The 24,755-nt window shown below is 41.4% G+C and overlaps 1 protein-coding gene across 1 annotated transcript in view; it reads right to left on the bottom strand.

Moving 5' to 3' along the window:
• The window catches only part of ARHGEF4 (Rho guanine nucleotide exchange factor 4), a 187,361-nt gene extending 168,321 nt beyond the window's left edge, over positions 1-19,040 (bottom strand). Inside the window, exon 1 of the mRNA XM_036388449.2 lies at positions 18,863-19,040. Within this exon, the coding sequence (XP_036244342.1) occupies positions 18,863-18,901 (39 nt within the window). The 5' untranslated portion in view covers positions 18,902-19,040. The remainder of the gene's footprint in view (positions 1-18,862) is intronic.
• Positions 19,041-24,755: the final 5,715 nt, after the last annotated feature.

Below are 24,755 nucleotides of genomic sequence, written 5' to 3' on the forward strand. Positions count from 1 at the left end.
GGAAGTCCTGGGAGGCTCTTACAGAGACATTAGGGCTCTTGGCCTGCCAGAACTTAGGTACTTGAACTTACTCTGTTCTATATTTGGCTTTTTCTGGTTAGACTCAGGTTTTGTCACTATTAGAATAGTACCAATCAGTAGTACAACACATATCCATACACAGGATACAGGAACAAATTAATGCAAGCCCTGGCCATAGCAAGTTGTTTTTGAGAACCCCAGAGTAGATTCCAGAGGGCAAAGACAGCAGCATGGTTCCCCCACTACAGAGGCAGGCAGAACCTTCCTGCACACACATAAAGGCTCACACTTTATGTGTGGAATGAGACCAGCCCATTAGGGAAAGGGAGCTGTTGTCCCAAATTCACAAATTTTCTCCCTTCAGGAGGCCAAGGAAAGTAGATAGAGGAGCTAAGGAATCATTGAAAGGTTTGGGTCAGACCTTAAAGATCATCTAGTTCCAGTTCCCCTGCCATGGGCAGGGATGTCACCCACTGGACCAGATTGCTCCTGGCCCCATCCAACCTGGCCTTGAACACTTTTTGGAAGAGGACATGCACAGCTTCTCTGGCACCCTGTGCTGGGGCCTCACCACCCTCACAGCTGAGAAGGAAGTCAGTCACCTCATAAAACTTCACAGACAAATTTACAGACTTTATGAAACAGGACTGTAATATCCCTGGTCCTAGAAAGGAAAAGTCAACAAAGGGCCCTCGTTGGGTTTTCACTGGGAACTGTGACCCATATGGGGACATCAGGTTAGAAAGCTGAGCAGGGACTGCTCCCACACAGCCCAATGCTCACTCAGTCCCCAAGAAGTTCATTAGCTCCAGGCTGCACCACACTGGAGCTGCCTCCCAGCAGAGGTGAGCACACACAGCTTCCAAAGCCAGCTGGGCCAGAAACAGCTGCTGCACAGCTTTGCTTTCAGGGCAGAGCTCATCCTCAGAATCCCACTGCCCTCAAATCCTGATGTGTATTATTGCTACTTGGGGAATAGATGTAAGGCAAAGGAAGGTGCAGCCAGACTTCCCCAGTCACAGCTGACAAAGGGACTGGCTATCTGTTTTTCTCCCCAAATCTCCCAGCTATTTTTTACTGAGATAATAACTTTCCCTCCAAAAGAGTAAAAAACATGAAGTTTTCTGACATACTGAAGGATGGGGCTTGGCAGAAGGGAAACAGCTTTGGACTGGATCTCTGCAAGTCACAAGTGATCTGGCAGAATTTCATGTGCTCAAACATTCAACTCCAGGTGAATTGTATTGGGCATAAAGTTGAAATTCAACACAGGGTAATAATCATCTAAAGCACAGTGTATGTCAAAATACAGCATGTAAAAACATGCAAGATTATGCAACAGTACTCCAGAAAACACTTCCTCAACTTCTCTGACAAATTCACTTCTTTTGTGGGTCTTCCAAGTAAGAGTCTATGTAGTCTTTGGTTTCCAGTAATTTATCAGCAGCAGGAATATTCTTTTCTATTACTAGACAAAAATCCAAACAAAAAACATTCTCATGGGCAGACCCAGCCTTGTTCTTTTCTTGCACTGTGCCCGTTATACCAGCTGGGACTGGCAGCAGGAAGTCATAAAGTAACAGAAGCTTTTCCTCAGGCATCCTGAGGGAGTTAGGAGCCCCAAGGCAAACCACATGCCCAGTGGCTGGGATTGCAGGGCTCCATCACAACCCAAGGGACAGCTCTGCAGCCAAAGCCAACTCAGCACCATTTTTACCACTGCAACATTTTTGTCAGTCATCACTCCTCTTGCACAGGTACTGAGCAGCTCACACACAGCTCTGCAGTGCTTTTCTCAGGAATGGGCTGACACACACATCCAAACCCCTGCTCTCTGTCACAAGGGAGGCACTGGAACAGTACCTCTTCCTCTGGCTTCAACCCAGAGCAGCTAAAGCTGATACTTCCTGTCTCTCACTGTTCCCCTGGATCTCCTCCAAACTATTCTATTTTTTTTTTCTTTTTCACAGCTTCTCTAAGCTCCAAAACAAAACTCAAAGTTTCAGCCTATTGCTCTGTGTCAAATCAACTGCTTGATCACCATGATGGTGCTAATTAGCTATTTGATTAACTGTGTCTGGACAGCTGCCATGTGGGATGCTCTTCCATCAGGATTTAAGAACAGATTCCTATCTATTGCCTTGACTGGCAGAAATGGGCTGTCCCTCTAGTTTTTCTGCAGGTAGGGTGGCTTTGCTATGCAGAAATGAGTTCCAGAAGTGCAGCTATGCCAACACATCACCTGGTTTTACCATATTTACCAAACCAGAAAGGAAGCATCTGCCTGTTTTCTCTATTGTGTTTTTAAAAGATTAGGCTAAACAAAAACAGCCATAGGGTTATATTTGGTCTCTAGTCTATCCTTCCTCAAAAAGTCTGACACTTCCACAACCCCATAAACAGTTCTGTTTTCCTGAAGTGATCCATCAGTGATGCTGTTCCAGTGGAAGTTTCTCCTGTTCCAAGCAGAGGCCATTAAGTCTCAGCTATTGCATTATGTAGATTACTCCAAGTATCCTCTGCTAGTTTAATGTACCAATATGCCCCTGCAACTTCTATCAATCAGGGTCACCACAGCAGCTCCTCAGAGCAACACCAAGAATCACCTCCTATCCAATATTTACTACTATGTCATACTGAAATCACTAACATTTGTAACCCATCAATTCCCCAACAGCTAAAACTTCATTATACTCAGAATGAGTCCACTTATCCATCCTCTCACCATCCCACTTCACAAACCACCCAGAACAGACACAGGGAGCTGTCTGTAACTGAAGGGGCAACACTAAGAACACCTTGCTGTCCTAAAAGATCTCCACAACACCCCTGACAACAGGAACAGAGCAAGGAAGATGACTGCAAAAGGATAAAATTAAGAATTGTACCCAAAGGACACAGGCAGCTGATACATTCCTAAAGAGGATACCACATCCCACTGAAGGTTTCCCTCTGGCAGCTGGGCTGCCACTGCCTTGGTTTTGACTGTAAAATCCAAACAGTTCAAGGAGTAATCTAAAAATGAAAATCCAAACATCACATTATTCCACTGTTTTCTTCAGTTTCAAAGTGGAGGGAAGAGGGATTTCAGATACAAGTCCTGTCAGTGCTTTCTATTAGTAACCTTACATTTCTGTCCAAACTTCATAGGATGAACTTCACGTTCATCTCCATGTGTTCTCTGTGCCAATAGCTGTGCATCACTTGTCTGGGTTACAGTCAGGACACACCAGTTCAGATTCAGCTTTATGGCAGCACCTCTCTGGAGATTCTCTGACAGAAATGTGTCACACACTTCCAGCTCACAGAGCTGCAAAACTGAGGCCAGGTTGTCTGTGGGACTGAAAAGCATGACCAAGAGACACAAATTGGTACATCAAACTCCAGCACATGTGCACTGTGTCCTCTAAGGACCTGTCTTTAAGCTATCTGGATTAGGAGCAGTTTAATATACTGTTCTTGGCAAAAGTAATTGAGGATCTTAAAGTCAGAGGAGGAACACAGAACTTTTTTTGCAACAGAATAAAAGGCACTGAGCATATTGGAGCTTCTCACTTTGAGCAATGATGTAGACATAAAACAAATGCAGCCACTGCTTTTCAAGTAGAACCCTTTTACCAACCCTGTTATGTTTTAAGCCACAGGACTTCATATAGGTGAAAACCTTTACAGGCATCTCCTGCAGGGATATGCTTGATAACAAGCAGCATGCAAAAGTCATCTTTGATAAAGCTGTTTGTCTATACAGCAAGAAGAGAAAGATGACCTAAAAGCCAGGTACCTGAAGAGCATGATCTGCTATTGAAACACCCATGAAATATCTAGTCAGAGTCTCCTTCATATTATTCAAAAGCAACAAGTAGATTCAGTGTCCTCTGCTGCTCAAAACATGAGAGCCTATTTTACATTTACCCTATTTGTTATCATCTCAGTGATCACCAGAGTCAGAACTGGCCCAGTGGTTTCTGTCCATGCAGGAAAAGGCTGGCTGGAGTATCCAGGCCTGTGCCATGATTCAGCAAGAACAGAGAGGGCACAGTCACCCCAAACTTTGGCTGCAGCAGGATGTGCAGAAGCAGAGCAGCTCTCTGCTTGTAAAGGCATTCCCAACACCTTTTCCCCATTTGGTGCTGCCAAGGAGACAAAGCTTTTCAATGAGTTCACGTTTGCAAGCATAAATTGGAAATGCCAAAGGGGCAGAGCACCAATATCACACTTTATCAGAGCAACTTCTGCCTTAGGGATAGACACCAAGAAACTGGTAACACACCAGTACAACATACACACAAGCCAGCACAGGGAAACACACAGTTCTGGTAATTTTAAGCAGTTAAATGTAGTTTTCAAATTCTTCTCTTTCTTCCTTTAGATTATTACAGTTTTGAAGTTTTCTTTTACAGAGTCTGGGGACTTGTCCTCCAAGAGCATGGTAAAAATAACTCTCCTGAAATCAGCTTAAATATACAATGTACATATTGTATAATGTGTGTGTTGTACAACAAGCCCTAAATATTTACAAATAATTTTAAAAAAATGTTATACCTCTGTATCAAAGACTGAAAGTGACCAAGAGCAAGATCTGAAAAGGTTCAGTTGTTTCCAAGGCTGAATTCTTGCTTCAGTGGGGTTTAATAGTATCCCACTTGCAAGACTACAGCCTTGTCTTTTGTTCCCCTTACTTTTGGGGCAAAAAAGGTCCCTATTGATTCAGAATTAAAGTCTTATTTCTTCTTTCTTGAAAGCTTCATTTATGAGAAGGACTGGAATAGGATGAATACTGTTCTCAGAGAGCAAAGGTTATTCTACTTCCATGATTAAAAGTCTCCTTCAGAAAAAAACAGTGGCATAGAGAAATTCCATTGTCAATGTCAAACTTTTCCATAAACATTACCTGTGAAAACCTGCAAATATGCTGCAATTTTAAAGATGATAAATACATTTTTAAATGTCGATAATAACATCACTTAGATTTAGTAGTGCTGTACAAGAATGCATAAGAAAAAGATGTTTTCCTTCAAAGACCTTTTGCCCAATGGCCCCTGCTCCACATGCCCATATTCTGTGTTCACCTATTCATGTGGTCCCAGTACCCAGGAGCAGCACCCACTGCCAAGGGCCTCATCCAGCTCCTCCCTGTCCTCAGGGGAGCAGGATGTCCTGAGGATTCAGGGTATCTGAGGACCTGGTTGCAAGTGCAGGGTATTCTGAAGGGTGAGATAATATGTGAGGTGCCAGACCTGCAGAAGACAATTATTGGTGCTGATACTGAACACTTGGCAATTTTTCTATTTGCTGTTTGTTGTGATTAATGTCAAAGCTTTTTATGTTTAAATAATTTAGGCTGTTCATAAATTGACACTGAGAATGAACGAAGCATAGAAATGAGGCCTGTTAGTCCCCCACTGCTGAAAATAGTCTCTTTTGAAAATCATATGTAAATTGTCTAAATAGTTCAGCAGGAGAAATTGTTCTTTCTTAACAAACTTTGGGTCAAATTTCATACCAGCAAGATACTTGTGCCTACAGATGTTTTCTTTACTTCAACTTAGCATTAGTTCCTCATGCCCAAAACTGTGTATTTACTTTTGTTCAAGAAACTGGTCTGATGGAAAAAAGGTCCCTGTATAAAGAAGCAGGACACATTCCAAAAGTCTAAAATTATTAAAGCTGGAGGAGTTATGTATCTCTCATCATAAGAAAAGGCAGAATAAGTACACTCATCTACAAAATGAGGAAAAGCCTCTCTTCTAACTAATCTGATGCAGAACTTCTAACTCTGTAAAATTTCCAGTGCAAAATATTGGGAATGAGCTCTCCAGAACAGTAGTGAACATCATCTTGCCAACAACAAACATTTCCTGCATATTTCTTACTCAGAAAGCAATCTCTGGCCTTGCACAGCAATCTCAGATCTAGTGGTTCTTTGCACAAAGCACTGGAATCAATTCCTTTAAAACAGCAAATTCCTTGAGTCAAAAACATGTGGAAATTTGCCCTTAAAACAGCAGAGATGTATCAAAAGAGAAACAGAAAGTATGAGGGAGGGGAACAGGGGGATGACTGTCACTGACACTGTGAAGCAAAGGTAGAATTCATGTATTTTCAAGTGACAGCTCACAGAGGATCAGCCCAGACCCAGTGTCACAGACCCAGTGTCACAAACCCAGACCAAACACAACTGACTGACAGACCATATGCCACTATTTGCATTGCAGTTCCACAGGTGAGTTTTAGGATAAATGAGGGGTTAAATTCCCTGTAGGATAATTGTGTTCTACACTGACATCTAATTCTCCTGGCAAGACATGCAAATATTCAGCAGGCCAGTGAGGGATTTTAGAGGTATTGCTTAGGCAATGGGAGCACAGCAGGGAATGAGACAGGCTGGAGCACAGTCCATCCAGGGTGCAGCTGGAAGTAAAAGCAGATTTGTTGCTGCCCTGCCCTGGGCTGGGTCCAGGTCTGGGTGCTGATTAGCCCTGCTCTCTCTCTAGTATTGCAGCTGTTTTCCATGGCATCCTCCCTGCAGCCACCATGGCATCCCCTGGCATCACTCCCCTCCCAAAACCCAGGGCTAGAACAGGCTCTGGAGTGGAGCTTCACCTGCCCCTGCAGGACACAATCCAGCTGTGCTCATCTGCACAAAGGCAACCCTGGCTACTACTCAGTTGCTTATTGGTAGTGTCTAAATACTGATACAAAGAAGAAGAGACTGAATTTGATGTATTAGCAAACAGATGCTGAGAATTTGGCAAGTTTGCTAGAGTTCATGACTTGATTCTCCATGGATTTCTCACAGTCCCATTCCCTACTGCCTTTCAGGCCAGCTTCCACATCATCACCATTCTGCCCAATGCACTGCCCCATGATGACATATGCTGCATCAGCTCATTTCCAGCTTGCAAATGCAGGTTTCCTCCTAAATGTGGGTGGTCTTGGCTCATGTCTCAGCTTTGAAGGGCCTGCTCCTCATTTGTAGGGCACCAAAGTACTTGGCACTGTTCATGCAAATAGGATGCAGCACTGAATGGCTGCAGGGAGGCTATGTGGAAAAGTGTTTTATCAGTCAGACCTTGCTTATTGCTTGCAAGCCTAGTGAGAAAGCCTGCTCTTTCAAAGGAAGGATAAAATAAATCTATTCAGGAGAGATTTTTTCAGATCTTTTTAAGACTGGCTTTTTGCCAAAGGGTTTATGATAGATAAATGCAACTCAGTCTATTGTGAGCACATCACCAGGTACCTGCTGGCTTGCTGAAAGCCAAACCAACAGGTCTAGAACTCAGTGTCAGCAGTTAAAAGGATTTCACTTGTGAAAATGCTTTGCCCAATAAGGAGGTACACAAGTCAAGATGAAGCAAAGCCTTTTGCTGAAGGTAATTCTTGAGTAGTCACTGGAGAGCTGCTCCACTCCTACATAGCCCTGCACTGTTTTCACTGGGAGAATTTTCTCATGGCTTAACATGGGATTGACATAACCTCAAGAGCTGCCAAGTACTTCACTGATTCAAAAAGGTAAGGCACAGACAGAAAGGGAGATCAAACCCAAAGCTTAAGACATTCTTATTAGTTTGGTTGAGTTTTGATCCAGAAAGACAAGAAATGTGTGGACAAAAAGGTTATATTCTTGTGTGATAGAAGCACACCATCTTTGATTTCATCTAAAGCCTTCCTCTGCTAAAACTCTTTGTTTTAGCAAACAGTTTGGTCAAATATCTGAGTAAAATCAATTGTAAAGCATCAGATTGTCCCTGGCTCACCCTTACAAAAAAACAAATGGGTTCCCATTCAGGCAAATGTCACTCAAGAGTGTTTGAAACACACAGCAGATGTTGCCCAAGCACAGTTGATCATAAAAGTCCTTAAGAATAAGGAAGCTTTGATCCCTGTCTTCCCTTTTCCCATGAAACAAAAATAACAGCCTTGTCAGCAACTTCACAGTTGAGAAAAGTTTAAGTATGAAATTTGCTTCTTAGTACTGAAAGCAATTCAAAATCCAGCCTGTTTTTGAAGTTCCAATAATACATTTTGATGATATAGCAAGTATGTTATAGATTAAGAATTATTTTAAGGAAATATATGGATTATGTTACACTGGAGTATGACACCTTTTTATATTATTAGCAATATAGCTGCATGTATTTCAACTAACTATCTTTGTTATAACATAATTTGCCTGTAGATCTAGAATGTTCTTCAGCTAATTTAAAATTAGCAAAAGTTTAAAAGTGTGTTTTCCTTCTCTGTCCTTCAAACCAAAAGAGGCTGTGGAACTCTCACCTACCCAGGACAGGTAAACAAATGAGCAAGTGGACAAATGCAAGAACTGGGAAAATAAAAACTGTCTGAAAGATTTCACCCCTAATGGTCATCCAAGTCTGGCTGTAAATCAGAACAGATTGCCTGTGGCATCTCTGTGACAAGACTCAGTCTCCAAAACAAGATAGAGAGATTATCTACATCACAAAACAAGATGTACTTGAGTCTTACGCTCCATAAGAAAAGCTAATCTTTATTAATTAGTTGTCATGGAAACTCAGCCTTAGGAAAGCTATGAATGATACACCAAGATCAGATACAAATTGCTTTTACACAAGCCTTCATCATGATTTGGATAAATAAACAGTAAGCTAGGTAAAATTTGGCCTATTTCAGAAGTCCTGCTGAGAAACAAATGCCACAGGGGTTCAAGAACAAACGGACAAAAAATAGAAATTAATTAGAAAAAGTTTAAGACACTGCAAACAACAACATTTACAGTTCTTTCAGGCTTTCTGGCAGAGACCTGCTATATTACCTTATGGTGCCTGAATGATGGGCAGCTGAAAGTATCAACCCAGCAAGGGCAGGAAGGAAAGAGCATTCCAAACACAGGGGTGAGGGCCCCTGCTCTTACCGCCCGCTGCGTGATGCATTACCAGGGAGAGGCCAGGTGCAGGGGAGAAGGCCATGGATTTTAGCAACAGCCTTAAATGATTTCTTCACATCAAGTAAGGCTTCTAGGAGCACAAGCTGACTGGCTTCTTTTCCTCCTTCCAGAGCTGTGTACAGCACATGTTCCAGGAGTTTACTCCTCAGAGCCAGGAGAAGGAAGATGCAGAGGCTGATGTCCCGGCACAGAGACACCCCCTGGCATCAGTGGGATGGAGCTGAACAAAGCACAGGGACAGCCCCGAGCCTGCCGGCTCCAGCTGAACCTGCCGAGCTGGCAGAATGCAGCCAGCAGCACTGAGCTCTCCCCAGTGAGATAAAAAAGAGCTGAAGAAGCAAATCATCTGATTTCTGCATGGGGCTCTCTTCTCCATTAGCTGTTGCATTTGGAGGGTGTTATAGATGGATAATGAGATGATTGGCTCTCACAATTACAAGATAACTATTGTGTGAATATTAAGAAAAGCTTTAGTGATGTACAGTTATGTTATTGCAGTTTAGATGTCCTCTGTTCTCCCCACAGTTCCCTTTCCCCCTGTATTGTTGCCATCAGACAGCCTGGGCTGTCTCAGGACAGGTACAAAGAAGCTGCACAGGTGTCCCTGGCACGGGGCAGGTGGGAATGGAAAAGCTTGGGGGTGCTCAGGGGGTGAGGCATGGCAACACCTGAGCTCCAATGCAGTTACAAGAAAGCAGTTTGCAGTGATAAATGGCAAAGAAGAGCTGAGTGACAGCCTTTGGGAGGGGCCAGGGCTGGCTGATGCAACCCCAGGGGTATAAAACACTGAGCATCCATGTTGAAGATGAACTGGCCAGTGTGGTGTACATGAGGGGCAGTTCCCAGCACTGCAGCCTTTTCCTTATGTAGTCCTTTGTTGTATTTTTGTTAAGGTTTAACAAACCTTTTTAAATGTTCAAAGTGAGCAGTTGTCTCTCAGAGAGGACAATCAAAGGAAGAAGAAGAGGGAGAGGCACAAAATTTTCGGGCATCTGGTTGATTCCTCTAACACGGTGTTATCAGCTCTGTTTACTGGCAGTAAACCAGAAACAAAATCCCAGCCTGTGGAGTGCAGCAAGGCCATGGCTGCTCATCATCAACAGCTGCCAGGGTGGGACTGCAAGGCCCCTGCTCTGGCTTTCCTATGGACAGACAGGATTTGTACTTTTAACTTTATTTGGATGCAGTGGTTGATTACAGCAATGTAAGAGTGTATACATTATGTAATTACATATTTACACACATTATTATGTGTATATTGTTATAGCAGCCCAGAATGGCCAGCTTTGCTATAAACTTATAAAGGGAATTTTACAAGTTTTAATTTTAATTTCCATGTTCATTCAGGAGCCACATAGCATTGCCTGCAGGATTATTAAATGTTCTATTGTGGATCAGAAAACTAGTTCTTTTTATAAATGAGTGAAAAGTAATCAAGTAGCTTGATTCTTCCAAAGGTAATCAAAATTGAAATAAGGTAGCATTTACATATCTTCTCAAATAAATCAGCCAGCTGTTCCAAAATGAAATTAAATGGAATGAAATATAATAATAAAATTTAAAAATAAAATAAAATAAAATGCTGATTCAGGAGAGTTAATTTCAAAATTCAGACTAATTTTACTTGCTCCAGTTGCAGACACAAGCCAAAAGCAGGGTGGCAGCAGGGTGGGAGCACACGCATGGCAGCAGTGGCTCCATGCAGGCTCGGTTCTCTCTACCCAGGCACAGGAGCAGCTTTTGCTGGGCCAGCAATCCCTGACTGTCCCACTCTCCCTCAGTGTGGGCAGCAGAGGTGGCTGCAGGGTCTGCACCTCCTGAACAGACACTCCCTCTGAAAACAGAATTGTCTCCGTTGTAATTGGTGACAAATATGTAAAGCCACCTGTCTCAAAAGCGTCTCCTGAGGCTAGAATGAATCTTTTTATCATGGGATGTCTGCTAAGATTCTATTGCCATGGCATTATGGCATTTGATTAACTGAAATCTAGAATAAAGAAAACAACAGAGGGATCCTGTTCACAAAAGATTGACTTTGAAAAGATATTATTACCCTTACACTTGATTGAAATTATCTCAATGCCTTTCCATTATTTTATACCATTCCTACTATAGAGGTCTCTAAGACTTTCAACTCATGGAACTTAATTCTCATGAAAATACATAAAGAATATCCCAAATACCATTTAATGACATGTATTTGCCATTTAAATGTCAAAGAAAAAAAATTGGAATACATATATATATATATATATCTCCATAATATAAGCTAGAATTTGAGAAGCAGACAAGAATTCAATCCTTCTGTATACTGCAGCAGCTTGCATTCACTATTGGACACACTGTGAAGGAAATAATTTCTTCCTGTCCCAGAACTGCAGAAATACTCATTTCTAACCCAATCTTAATTCCTTAATTTCTAAATATTCATCTGAAAGTACATCAAATTCTTTTTGTTGTTGTTGCTGCTGTTTTTCAAAAAAATATTTTTATTCAAACTTTGGTTTCTTTATACTATTGTTTATTTCCTTCTTAAATTATTTTACTTGACCTCTTTAATAAGCCACAGGGAATACAGAGGGCTTGATGCTCACCTGCTACAAAGAGACTTGTTGAAGTTGTACTGAAAACTGGCCCCAACCCAAGTTTGATCAGAAAGTTGTCTATTGAAAATGCTAAATCTCAGCCAGCAGAGAGAGCCATGCTCTGCAAGCAAGGCTTGGCTGAGGCCCTCCATGACCACAAAACTGTTTTAAAAGGAGAATTTGTTTGTACCAGGAAGCAAAGATGCTTGTGAGACTGCACTGAAGAGGAAGAGCACTTGCTCTGTTTTACAGAGAGGTCACATATATGACCAGGTAGCATTTCACTCAGAATTAAACAGTTTCCTCAACCTGCCAAGTGTATCTGTGGCATGCCTACCATGGGAGATTTCCAAGAGTAACAGATTGCTCATTAGCCCCTACCTATTTAGCACCAGTGTAGAAAATTGGCTCAGCAGAGGGGTTTGACACAGAGCAATGTTAGAAGAAGGAGGAGAAGGAGGAGTCATTCATTGCTGGAGCAAGGCTTGCCTGAATGTCCACCTTCAATTTTGCCAAGAGAGGAGTCTGAAGAGAGAGAATCACTATTTCACCTTAGTTTTATGTGTGTAATCTGAAAGATGCTGCTTCAGCTGAGAAGCAGCTCAGCTAATTATCCACAATGCCTCCAGAGGCCCCAGCTCCAGCTGGCTGAGGTGCCAGAAGAAGGCTGACCTGGCGTGTTGCAAGGCTCTGTGCATTATTTTAATCTTCTTGCATTTTGCATAAAACCACAAAAACATTGTCATTGACAATTAATCTGATGCAAATTCCTGCCTTGTCTCCTGGGATTTTCATTCAGGCAATAACTCTTGTGGGGTCAAAAGTTGAACCTAAGGCTATGTATAGGTTCTAGTAATGTTTAACTATGTGCTGTGGTTTAATCACACAGAGTCTCATTCTTCATGTATAGGCTGTGTACAGGGTGAAATCCTTTTCTTAAGGAACACTATTTAAGTGCTACTAGATTGCAATCATGTTAATTGAAACTCTGTTTATCTAAGTAATTACACACTCATCTGTATGACCTCAATAATGTTGCTAGAAGTTTCTCAGCCTCAAGACCTACTCCAGCTGTGCAGGATTCCATCTCTGAAGGCAAAAGAAAATTGTGACTCTCAAGCAGCCTGAATTCTTTGGAACAGAGCCATCAATGTCATCATTCTGGTGATTTGGGAAATTGTACCAATGGCCAAAAGGCATCAAAGGCTACCTTGCAGGAAATCTTGATCTCAACATAACACAAGCTTTGATTACACAAAAGCTGACCAAGACTTTCAGGACCTTCCCTCCACTTTTACCTGTAAGCAAACCATTCTTCCCTCTTGGATATCACTTTTCCCATGTACTCTCTTAATGGGCCAAGTTTGTTTGTTGGTTAGTTGGTTTTTGGGTTTGGGGGTATTTTTCTGAGTTGGGCTTGATAATCCTTGTGGAGGCTACAAACAATGTGTGTTGTCACATAAAGAGGTGCAAAATGCAACTGATCCTAGTGGCCAAGAAGTCAAAGTGATTCTCAGTTAAAGGTCTGAGCAAATGGATATATCTCTTCATTCCTGACAATGGATGCATTAGAATTGTAACCATTGTTACATTTTCAATCATTGTTATATTTTAGTGGCTATTCTCTGCCATGTAAGTCATGGATCTGTCCTGCCTTAAAATTGACAGTCCTTAATATATACTGAAATAAATATTAATTGCAAATGTTAATAATTTGGATACAGAATTTGCTTCCACTCTCCTAGACTAATAATAGCACTCTTGTACTGAGGATGAAGACAACCCAGCTCCTGCAGCAGTGTTTCATATGAGGAAGAATGTGTGTGCATCACCCTTTTAATGTACATACATGCAGGCAGGTTAATCAGGAATTACCTGGCTGTCATAAATTCCAGTTTCTATTACTCTCAAAGATGCATTAGTGCTTCAGAGACTCTGTCTTTTCATTATTCAGGTAGTTTGCATACAAAGCAATACGAGCTTTCCTTTGTATGTCCTTAAGCCTCTTCCAGGCAAAATGTATTCCTTCCTTAAAACAGTCAGAGCTCATCTGACATCTTGTTTCCTGACCCAGTAACTACAATTGATCCAAACCTCATCCATTTTTTCAGTCAATAGTCTTTTCAGGCTAATTTTAATCTTCTGATGTGGGAACTCTTAGATAAACTTCATCAAATTATTTGCTTTTGATACAGAAGCGGATGTCTCCTGTACCCTCATTTGGTATCACATTCTTTCCCACATTACAGCTTTTTTTTTCTGCATGAAAACTGCCCATTGCCATGCACTGTACAGCAGTTTTGGTTTAAGAAAGTACCACATAACAGTTTGTGATGAGGAATTCCCAATCCTGATGATTTGCCATACACTTTGCCCCTTAATTCAGTTCTGGGACCCAGTGTTTTTTAGAGGGAAGCCATTGCAAGGATAAAATGTGTGAATTTCCATTCTTCCTTGTATCAAAAATATTATTTGAAAATTTAACTCTGGCCATCATATTGCTTGTCTGAGTGGAAAACACTTCTAGTCAAGGCATGCTACTTTCTTTGGGCAAAATTTAGAGTTCATGATTACCTCAGCTGAAAAGTATTTGTCTACAGCTGCTTCAGTCCCCCTGAAAGCAGGATCTTCACAGAGGCATTTTATACACGAATCTATGCTCCTAAAACAGCTGTCTTTTTAAAAGCACCTAAAAACTCCAGTAAAATTCACTTTGTATTTTTGCAAGAACAAATACTCACAGCATTGACTGCAATACCCATTCTACATGCCAATATATCCTGGGGGTTCTTACAACCATATCTGCAATCATTCAAATTTGTTGTTTTGCATATTAAATGAGACACTAGCAACCCTCTTTAAGTTTTCAATGAAGAGGCGTGTATGCTGGTATTACTTGCAGAGTTGTTTCTCAGGTAGTGTGAGTTGCTGCAGACATCACTGTAAGATCTAAGCTGACATTCTGGGATTGTCACTTTAGCTCCAGCTCAACGCTCTCTTGGTTTAATTTATGCTACAAGAAGTTCATTAAATAAGCACTGACAGTCTTCTTCAGCCAGTTTTGCAAGAAAGCAGTTCCCAGCCGGCTGAAATGTTCTGTTTGTTCCTGATACTTTTTGTTGCTATTTAGAAAGCTGCAGCATCAGTGCACAGAAATCCCAGAGTACAGAGTGACCTCGCTGGCCAGGAGATTGGAACCTCCACACACTCACAGGGTGCCAAAGATCAGGTTAAGATACCTGTGTGGCATCTGCCTGCCTGACAGCTGAGCACACTGGAACAGCACATTAATACACCACACCATAAAGATTAGATCACAAACAACTGATAAACATATGTTCAGAACAGCTCCAGTTACACTCATAACTAATTTTTAGGCAAAACCTGAATTATCCACACAAAACCTTAAACATCCACAGTCATTATTCAGCCAAAACTGTTACAGTGAAGACATGGCCCCACGCAGCAATGTTACAAGTGCACACAACAGAACCAAAGCTTCTGCAGATAACAAGGTACATTTTCAATGAGAAACATTCTGACTTTCCAAGGCCATGTCCATTCAGCAGGCTCCCTGCCTCTGTTAAATGTCTGGCACAGATCCAACCAAAATCAGGACTGTGTTTTAGAAATCTCTGCTCTTTCACTTGAAGGGAAAAAGCAGCAGCAGAGTAACCAGACAGTATTTTAGTGCTCATTTTTTCACAGTTATCTTACAGGTGCCAAGGCTGAGACTAACAAAGATTAGCCCAGGAAAAAGACTGATGGTCACAAAAAAGGAACTAAACCACAAAGCTTAGGTGGGAACGTAAAGTTTCAGGATTGGTGAATAACCAGTGAAATGCATGCAAGATCTAAAACTAGTACTGATAAGGTCCTTGATTTCTTAAATCAGAACAAAAGTTCCTTCAGAGAAACACATAAATTGTGAACAAACTCTTCAGTTCAATTTGTGTAAATGCAAGTTTGGCACATTGCTTAAAGAGAAAACCAGCAGAGTCTGGCTCAGATCCAAAGTCAAAGCTGGATGGGCTGCAAATCTAACCAGGGAGACGATTTTCCCTGGTTAATCATTAAATGATGTTCATTTAATTCTAAGCAGAATTAAATTAAATTTATGGCCAAGGAGAGAGAAATGTCCAAGACTTTGAATGCAGAATCTGATAGAAATGTAGGATGTTCCACAGCTGTGCAATGCTGCTTCCTATGACAGCAGCAGGGCTCCCAAAATCTCTGTCTGCATTGGTGACACAGCCGTCCTGCTGAGGCATACACTGGCCTTTTCAAGTGGCCAGGAACTGTTTAGCTGGTATTAGTGGCCCGGAGCTTTGCTTCAGAGAGAACAATAGGTGTACTATTTTAGAGGCATTAAAGGTATTAGCGGCAAATCTGCACCGTGCCTTGTTTACTGCAGTACCAGTGGCATTATTAGAGAGGAATTGGAAATGACTGCAACAGGCTGCCTGTTTTGAAATGCTCCCTGCCATATGAAAACATGATTCTTATGGTGGCCATCATTATGAAAACCAGCAGTATTAATCAGCATCTTCTCGTTTTAAAGTTAAAGGAAGCAAGAAGTTGCTTCCATAAACTTTGTTGTCACACTTCTCAAAAAACCAGTTATGGCTCATGTGAGCCATTTATGGCTTTTCCTTCAATAAGGTCTTACACTTTGATTTCTGCATATTTTCAGTCAAAACCAAATATTTTCATACTCAGTGAACAGTTACATGAAATATTTTAATTAGAGAATTACTTAAATAAGTGAGAAAAACCAGCAGCTCAGACACATGCAGTAACACATTGCCAACAACTCCAATACCTGTTTCCATTTCTCTTGGAATCAAAGAAAAAAAATATGAGGCCTTTAAATCGATTATTATTTGAGACAAAAAACTTGATTGGCCAAGATGTAACAATCAACCTGCTAAGATGAGATGTGCATGCAATTTTGTGTCTGCTTGGAAGGCACCATGGTGGAGTTGTGTGCTGCAAACTCAGTCTTGTGTTAGGAAAGCCTTGAACAGACACAAACAGGGGGAGACTGAGGGTCCTGAACTCCTTCCTAGCAGCTCTGCCCCACAGTCTTGCCCCCAGCTCTAGGGAGTTTATGCTATTGTTTTTTAATTGTTTTTATAATTTACAGGTTTATGCTATTTCCACTTCCTCCTGCTCCTCCTATCAGCAAAGGTGCTGCTACAGCTTCCAGAGGAAGAAAGAGGCACCACAGTAACTCTCCCATGGCAGCATTTATCCCAAAGCCAAGGGAAGGTTTATAGGTTTATTGGTTTATTGCTATTTGGCCCAGCCTACTTTTTTTATTTTTTTTTCCGGTCAGATGAGGGTGATACTTTTAAAGTTCCCAGGCATGGACACAGGGATTTTAGTAGCTAAAATCCTAATGAGATACATAGCTGAGGCCTCAGGCTGCATTTCAAGCTATTTGGGTCATTCTACCACGTCACAAGAACATCAGAGTGCAGCATGGTGTGCACAGGACCCCTAAAACACAGCTCTAGATACACTGTAATTTGGCCAGCTTTCAATTAAGAGCTTTCTATTTCAAGAAAACTTAACAGAAAACAATGAAGAAACTGGCATTGGAATGGTGTTAATTTTTCCTCCATTTCAGACATAGTTTGACCTGCTTAGCTGACTGTTAGATTTAAGTCAATGAATGCAGAATGAAATGAGCTGGCCTTTCTCAAACTGAAACCAACAGCGATGGCACAAAGCTGCTACATTGAAATGATTCAGGATGAATCCAGTCATCATCACAACACAGCTGACAGCTAACAGTTTTACTCAGTCCTGTTTTTCTCCAAATGATGACTGTAGATGACTGGTCTTTATAGAGAAATATACTCCTGTAAGTGCTGAGAAGTGTATACTCTCCCATGTGAAGGAGGATATTTACATACACTTTAGCAGCATGATTTATGCTAAAATTTTTGAAAGTCAAGGTTTGTCATGTGATAAAACAGCAAGTATGCAACTATGATGAGTCAGTAGCCATATCCCAGTGACAGAGAAAAACCTTCCCATTGTATTTTTCCTGTGCCTCACTTTTACCTCTCAAATTCAGTGTTTAGAGTAGCACTGTAATTCAGAAAAAACTAAGTAGATATTTTCAAACAAAATGTAAGCAATTTTTTATAATCAGTTCTATACAATGACCCCAAGAAATGCTGCAGAAAATGGGGTTCACCTCCTTAGGAGTGCTACTTGTTTCCCATGAACAATCAGGTGGTTGCACGTGCTAATTGTAGCTATATATCTTAGGAGCAAAATTAAGCTTTTTCTCATATTTATTTCCAACACAGTTGCTCTCCACAGAACAATTCTGTGTTAGATTCACTGCTGGCTTTGCACTGCAGCTGCAGTCCTGCAGCATACTTTATCAAGAAGCAGTTTGGCATGCAAATGTGCAAGTGACAACACAATGAGAATCTGGAATTCATCTCACTACAGTTATTCTATTTCTTAAGTATTTTTCTTCTAAGTTAGCATAATTCTCTATTGAGCTTCAAATTCTAACATTTTAGATCTCAGAATAATCCAATATTCTCTAATCTGATTAAACTTTCATTCCTTTGACCCTGCACACTTCTCCAAATCACCTCTGCATTTCCCAGTGCACACTTCTGCCAAAACCTGCAGCCCGTGCTGTGACTCTGAGCAGGGTGACAGGCACAGCTGGGGCTCAGATCTCACACAGCTCTTGCAGCCCAACAGCAGGCAGCAGCACAGCCTCTGCCACAAAACTTACTCAGGCTCACAAAAAAGAATCTGTCCCCAGAGAGTTGCATACCCACCACTGAATATTAGATATTTTGTCTGGTTGTTTCATATGAACTTACATTTACTGACAACCATTTATAGTGTACTTTGTACCTAAAATATTTTTAATTATGTTAGTGTTCGATTGCTCATTTTGGCACATTTAAAATACAAAAAACACTTCAGGAAGTCCTAATAAAAGCAGATGTTAAGATTTGGATTTGTCTCATAAAATGCATCTTTCACTGCTAACAATTCCCAGTTGATGGATGTAGCTTACACCATAAATTTCAGGGTTTCCATCTTCTGAGGATCTTTCAAATCCACACAAGTGTTTCTCTTTTATGGTAGCTGCAAACAAGCACCGTCTACAAATCAGATGTTAACACAGCAAAGCAAATTGCAAATCTGGTGAGTGCATTTGCTTCCCGGGCATCAGTTCTCAAGAAAACTACTTTCTACACTCCTGCACAAAGTCTTCAAATCCAAGTTTCTCTCTCGTCAAAACAAAACTAAACCAAACAAACAGGAAAAGTTTGAAAGTGCTTACCTTGAAGAAGCTCCGAAGAAAATACATAATGCTTAGCATTTTGGAGAGTTTGAAATGAAGAATTGTTCAATCTTTACAACATCCAAGGCCTGGGTGAATTCCTACACTCCTGCTGTGTCTTTAGTTACATGCTTTCTTGTTGCTATTTTGGACAGTCTTAGTACAAGGGAAGCATATGAGCCATGCCAGGAGCTTATGCTAAGGAGTTGCATAACAATTAGGGCTTATCTGTGCTGTGCTGTGCAGTGCAGCAATGCAAACAGGTTTGTTCACAGTTTACTAGCCCCAGAACACTTCCACTAGGCATGCCCAGAATGATGCCATTGTATTTGCTAAAGAAACTAAAGCTATTTGTGAGTGCTTCTAAAAGAACTGGAACTACAAAGGACAGCACATGTTCCCGTACATCCCCCCCAGCCCTTGCTTTTGCCAACTCCAAGTTCACCCAGTATTACACTTGCTGCAGCATTTAAAAGCAAAGGCTCCCACACTAGGAGCTTTCTAGTTGCTATCTTTAAAGGGAAGAAAAATTGCAGAACAAGTCTTTTGAAGTGCAGAAAAGTAAATGTAATTTCACTTTCGTCTTTTTTCTCACTTAACAATAAAGTCCCTTAAATTTATTTGTGCTTCAGTAACATTCAGCAGCACAGAGAAGCAACTTCTGTCACGTAGCAAAGAATCTATAGACATTTAGTGGCCAGGACTGAGAGTTATGCAAAGCCTCCTCACACAGTGCACTGAGAATTAAAGACAACTCCAGAGTGCAAGCAAGTTCTCAGAGGGGGATCATTCTGCAGTACAGCAACTCTCAGGCACAGCCTGACACTGCAAGCCTTCACTTATTTTTAATCTAGCTGTGTCCTGTGTGTGAACTACCAAAATCCTGCCACCAGGAAGAGGTGTTTTAAGGAGCAGCTCCAGAGGAGCTTCTGATGCTCCACGCTGCTGGCACAAGGAAGGGAAACAGAGAAATGTGCAGTGCCCCAGCACAGCAAGGAGGGAGGGGAGCACCATCCCCCAGCATGGCTGGTGCCCCAGTGCACAGCCACAGCTAACACCAGCTCTGAGGCTGGATTTGCTCTTTGATATACTAAAGCAAGGCAACCCTGCACAGGGGGAATGATGAGGAGGACTCCATCTTATCAGAAGGCTAATTCATTACTTTATTGTGCTATATTATTCTATACTATATTACATTACATCCAAACTGAATCTGCACAAGTACCCAACTCAACTGCCCAGAATCTCATGACTGTCAGCCCACAGTCCCCACACACACCTGGATTCAATTGTTCAGTGAATCAAAACACTCACACCAGAATCCAATCACCAATTCCCTTCAGGTGAGCAATCTTACACAATGCATTCCACTTGTGAACAACACAATTGAGCTAAGAATTGGTTTTTCTTTCTCTGAGGTTCAGAGAACGTGAATCCCAGAAAATCCTTGGGAAGTTGTGCCTTGCTTTTCCCTGTGAAGAGAAATGTGGCCACACTTTGACTTGCCCTGTGCAATGCAGGATCTCTGGGCCAGCACCCCCTAAGCACAGCCCTACTTTGGGTTTTGCTTTGGGTTTGCTGTACTGCAAACCCCTCTGTAGTCCCCAGCAGCCACTCTTCTGGTTAGTCCATTGCAGACAGGTATTCTGATGTTTGGGTGGTACATGTAAATCAGATTTTTTCATGCAAAAATCAAATATTTCACAGCAGGAAGCCATAATTGGCCATGTGCAGAGTTTTTCTGCCATTGTGGGAACTGCATGAGTTAAACATCCACAGTCACACAGAATGATACACCTACAAGTAGTTAGAAACCAGGCCAATAATTTCTAAATTGCAACGCAAGGCACAAATGCAATATCATCTGCCAAATGGCAATACTGCTTCAGTGAAGTTTGGTCCTTTCAATTCTTATAATCTCATGGGCAAAAGGAGTGTTTTATCTTAAATCCTAGCTCTAAAATATAGGCATATGTCAATATTATAGACCCACAGCAATCTTTGTCAGAATTTTTTTGGCCCAAATTATGGAAGGAAAACTCCAGATAAAAATTCTAAAAAGTCTCAAAACAACTAAAAATCCAATGTTAGTTTTCAAAAATTCTCCTTGGAGGAAACTGTGCCTGGCTTGTGAATTTTCAATGCTTTGATTTGTTAATATTTAAGTTTAAATAATTTTGAAATACTTTTTATCATTTAATCTGAAATTACTCTTTTAAAACCTGCTCATTTGAGAAGTGGCAGGTACACTTCTATTTCCTGCATGCCTCTCCTGGTATTGACTGAGCAGGTTGTGCTCACAAGGTTCAGGTGAAACATTCTTTGCCCAAGCCCTGACATCAGACTCTGAGCAGGGAAATGCCCACTGAGAAAAGCCCAGCTCTGTGGTGCCTTGGCATTTATTTTTCCCAAATGAAAATGAAAATAAAGCTTTATTCATATTTGAATTAGGGGTTTTAAATAAGAATCTACAGATGTTGAAAGGGAAGTTTTTGCTGCCTGATTTTTATCTACAAGTATTTCTAATTTACACAGAAATGTCTCTTACAAACAACATGCCAAAGCAGGCCATTGTCCAAAGGACTTGACTCCCCTTTCCATTGGTTATCTTTTCTGAAATTAAAGTTCGACTGCTCTTATTCTTCCATTCTTTACTAATTCATGGGTTGGAAATAAGGATGCTCCTTCTGTAAAGCAGCTGGGACCATTCCCTCAGACTGGTGCATTTCTTGGGCTGATTTAATTCACCACACAGGATGTGCAAATTGCACAATATTCCCTTAATCTGCAATTCCTTGAACACAATTTGAACTCTGCTGGTCAAAACTCCAGGAAAATTGCAATAAGCTTTCTAACAGTCAGGCCTGTGTGATTCTGCATCTTAGCAGATCATTGTGGAGCTACCTAAATCCTTTTACAGCCCTGGAAAACGCTGGCTGGACCAGGTGCCCTGGGGTCTCTGAGAGGGGAGGGGGCTGCTCTGTGCTGGACACAAACCCCAGTCCCAGTTCCCTCAGGCCAGTCAGGGGAGAGCTGGAGAAGCCAGGAGTGAAGGAGGGAACATCAGCCTTGGGGGGAACAAGGCAGAGGTGGGGGGAGGAGTTTCCACTTTGTTTCTCATCATATCTCACCATTTTTCCCAAAGCTGAGTCTGTTTTGCCCATGATGGTAATTGTTAAGTGTCTTTATCTCAACCCATGAGCTTTTCCATTCTTATTTCCTCCCCTTTCCTGTTGAGGAGGGGCAGATAGAGGGTGGCAGGGTGGGCAGCTGGCAGCTGGCCCATGTCAAACCCACCATGCACTGTGACTACACACAAACCTCAAAGCATTAGAGAGCACCTGAAACCTTATTTAATCTGGGTTACAACATGTGCAAACACCTAAAAAATCTTCTTTCCCCCTTAATCCTACATCTAATGAAGTCCTTGATAATAACTTTGATTTGCAAATCTATAAAAATCTTTCTGATGCCCAAAACTTTATATTTTCCAGAATTTCAGCCTACTGCTGATAGACTAGCTTTTTTCCTAGCTAACATCTCACATTTTTTCCCTCCCTTTAAAAGCAAACAATCTGGAGTTCCCTACTATCATGTCCATTTTCAGAGTGAGGAGTTTATCACTCACCATGAGCTTCACTTGCAAAACTGGCAATCATTTTTTCAGTGTATGATTCTGAGGTTTCATTTGGTCAGTGAGGATTTATTCTCTTTGGGACAGGCTCAGAGCTGTTAATCCTCAAGTGCCCAAGGCCAGCTCCTGTTGACGTTTTCCTTGCTGATACACTATCTAAATCCACGTGCCTTTTCTGCTTTATAAAGAACAGCAGCTGAAAACTATCCCTGACTCAGAACAAAATATCCTTTTTGCTTTTTGCCACCACAGCCAAAAGTTAGTATTTAAAGTGACACTGCCTTCAGCAGAGCAACTCCATGGAGTGCCTGAACCAAAAACACCTGTCTAAACCTTGCAGAACACTGAGGCCAGGATTCTCTGAGGGCAGGCCAATGACACTGAAACTCCACTGCTGCACTAGCAGAAGGCTTTTCTTCCCCTCATTTCAACTATTTGATTACTTGATGTAACATTCACTGAGTTTGACATGGTTGAGTATTCTGTAGATTGTGTGAGGCTGACTTCCAAACTAAATGATGGAAAATATGTTGAAATCATTCCAGCTTTATGACTGCAAAGGCCAAATGTGACAAGGTTTGTATGCATTATGCAGAGCTCAAAAGTGAGGATGGAGACTGAGCCTGCCTTCTTGCCTCTTCTCAGAGCACCATATCCCCTGCAAGATTCCTTCAAGGAACAATTTTGCTCTATGTTGCCTTTCCCTTGGAAGACAAAGCCTAGAGATTTCATTGTTTTCATGACAGTAAAGGCATAACCATACTCTATTAAATAAGGCATTAAAAATGGTTCAGTGGAACATTAATTTATGTCCAGAGACTCTCAGGTTTTGAAATACTGCAATCTGAAATCAAAAGCTCCAAGAGTGAAAGCTTTAAGCTGTCACCCCGACCTGGGCAGAAGGGACATGCTGCAGGCAGCCATCATAAGCATCTTCACATGATGATTTAAGTGACCAAACAGGTATTCTAATTTCTGAAGGATCATGGCAGACACTTTCATCTCCACTGTAATTGCTTATTTTCCCTCAGGCAGTTCATTTGATTACCATTATCATAAAAATATACCTCTTGATGTAGCCTTACATGTTGGTTCAAGGACTCTTCAAATTCTTCTGAATTTCCCTCCTGTAATCAAAGCATTTACGTTTTCTGTCTTCATAGAAGGTAAGAGATTCTGGGTTATAATGGGGAACTGAGCTTTTGGGAGCTGAGACAGCTATTTCTGTGTTTTACCACAGCCTCAGCTCTCAGCTGGATGAACATTTGTGCTGCTAAACTAAATCCCTGGACAGCAACACTGGCCACCATTGCCCAACAAAATCCCATTTCTTATGGAAATCAGCTAACTTAGAACTCCTAGGACAATGCTCTAAATGATAGGACAGTTTAAGAGAGGATTTGAATTATAAGCTTCTGAAGAAAAACAATAAAGGAAATCTTAGCATGCAAAAATCAAATATTTCATGCAAAAATCAAATTTTCTCATGCAAAAATCAAAACTCATGGATCAAAGCTTGATTGGAGTTTGTTCTGTCAAAGTATGTATAGGGAGTTGCTGGTGCTGCCAAAAGGAGGACTCACTGCTGTCTCTACCTCCTCAAGCCCCTACACACAGGGGTACGAAGATGAAGATATTTCTACTCCAGTTTGATACTTCCACTCAAGACTGAGCCCAGGCTGGGAGACCCAGGAGCCTTGCTATGAATCTTGCAAGGTTAATTCAGAGCTGGTTGGATCTCTGGAGTTCTTTTCTGAATTAGAGGCATGGGTAACACGGAGTTAGATGCCTCTTAGTCTAGTCCAATAGGGAGCTCATGCTATGGATTTAGAAAAGATCTTATTCATGTCCATTTAAAAATCCCTTGCAGAAAAGAGATAAAATGAGCCACTGGTCAAGAGTTGCCTTTGGCCCTAATAAAGCCAGTGAAGTTAATTCCAAACAGATTTTCTAGAAGAATTGGCAGAGTTCAGAGGAAGTCCAGAGTAGAACTACTGAGGTCCAAATGATAATTCTACCCTAAATACACTCTGAACAAGTCAAAAAGATGGAGAGCTCAATGCAGTGTAGAAGTAGGCTTCTGTGATTTCTCCTGTGCCTGGAGAGAAGTCCTGCTGGTCAGACAGTAAGAAGCAGCACGAGTGGCCTCTCCACCCACCATTCTCCAGAATGTCCCAGCCAGGTGAATGGCAGAGGGGTGTTTATCACATGAAGGTGATGGAAATGACAGGGCATAATGAAGCAGAGATCCAGTATTTT

The sequence above is a fragment of the Molothrus ater genome, chromosome 10 (assembly GCF_012460135.2).
Source record: "Molothrus ater isolate BHLD 08-10-18 breed brown headed cowbird chromosome 10, BPBGC_Mater_1.1, whole genome shotgun sequence".
Taxonomy (NCBI): Eukaryota; Metazoa; Chordata; class Aves; order Passeriformes; family Icteridae; genus Molothrus; species Molothrus ater.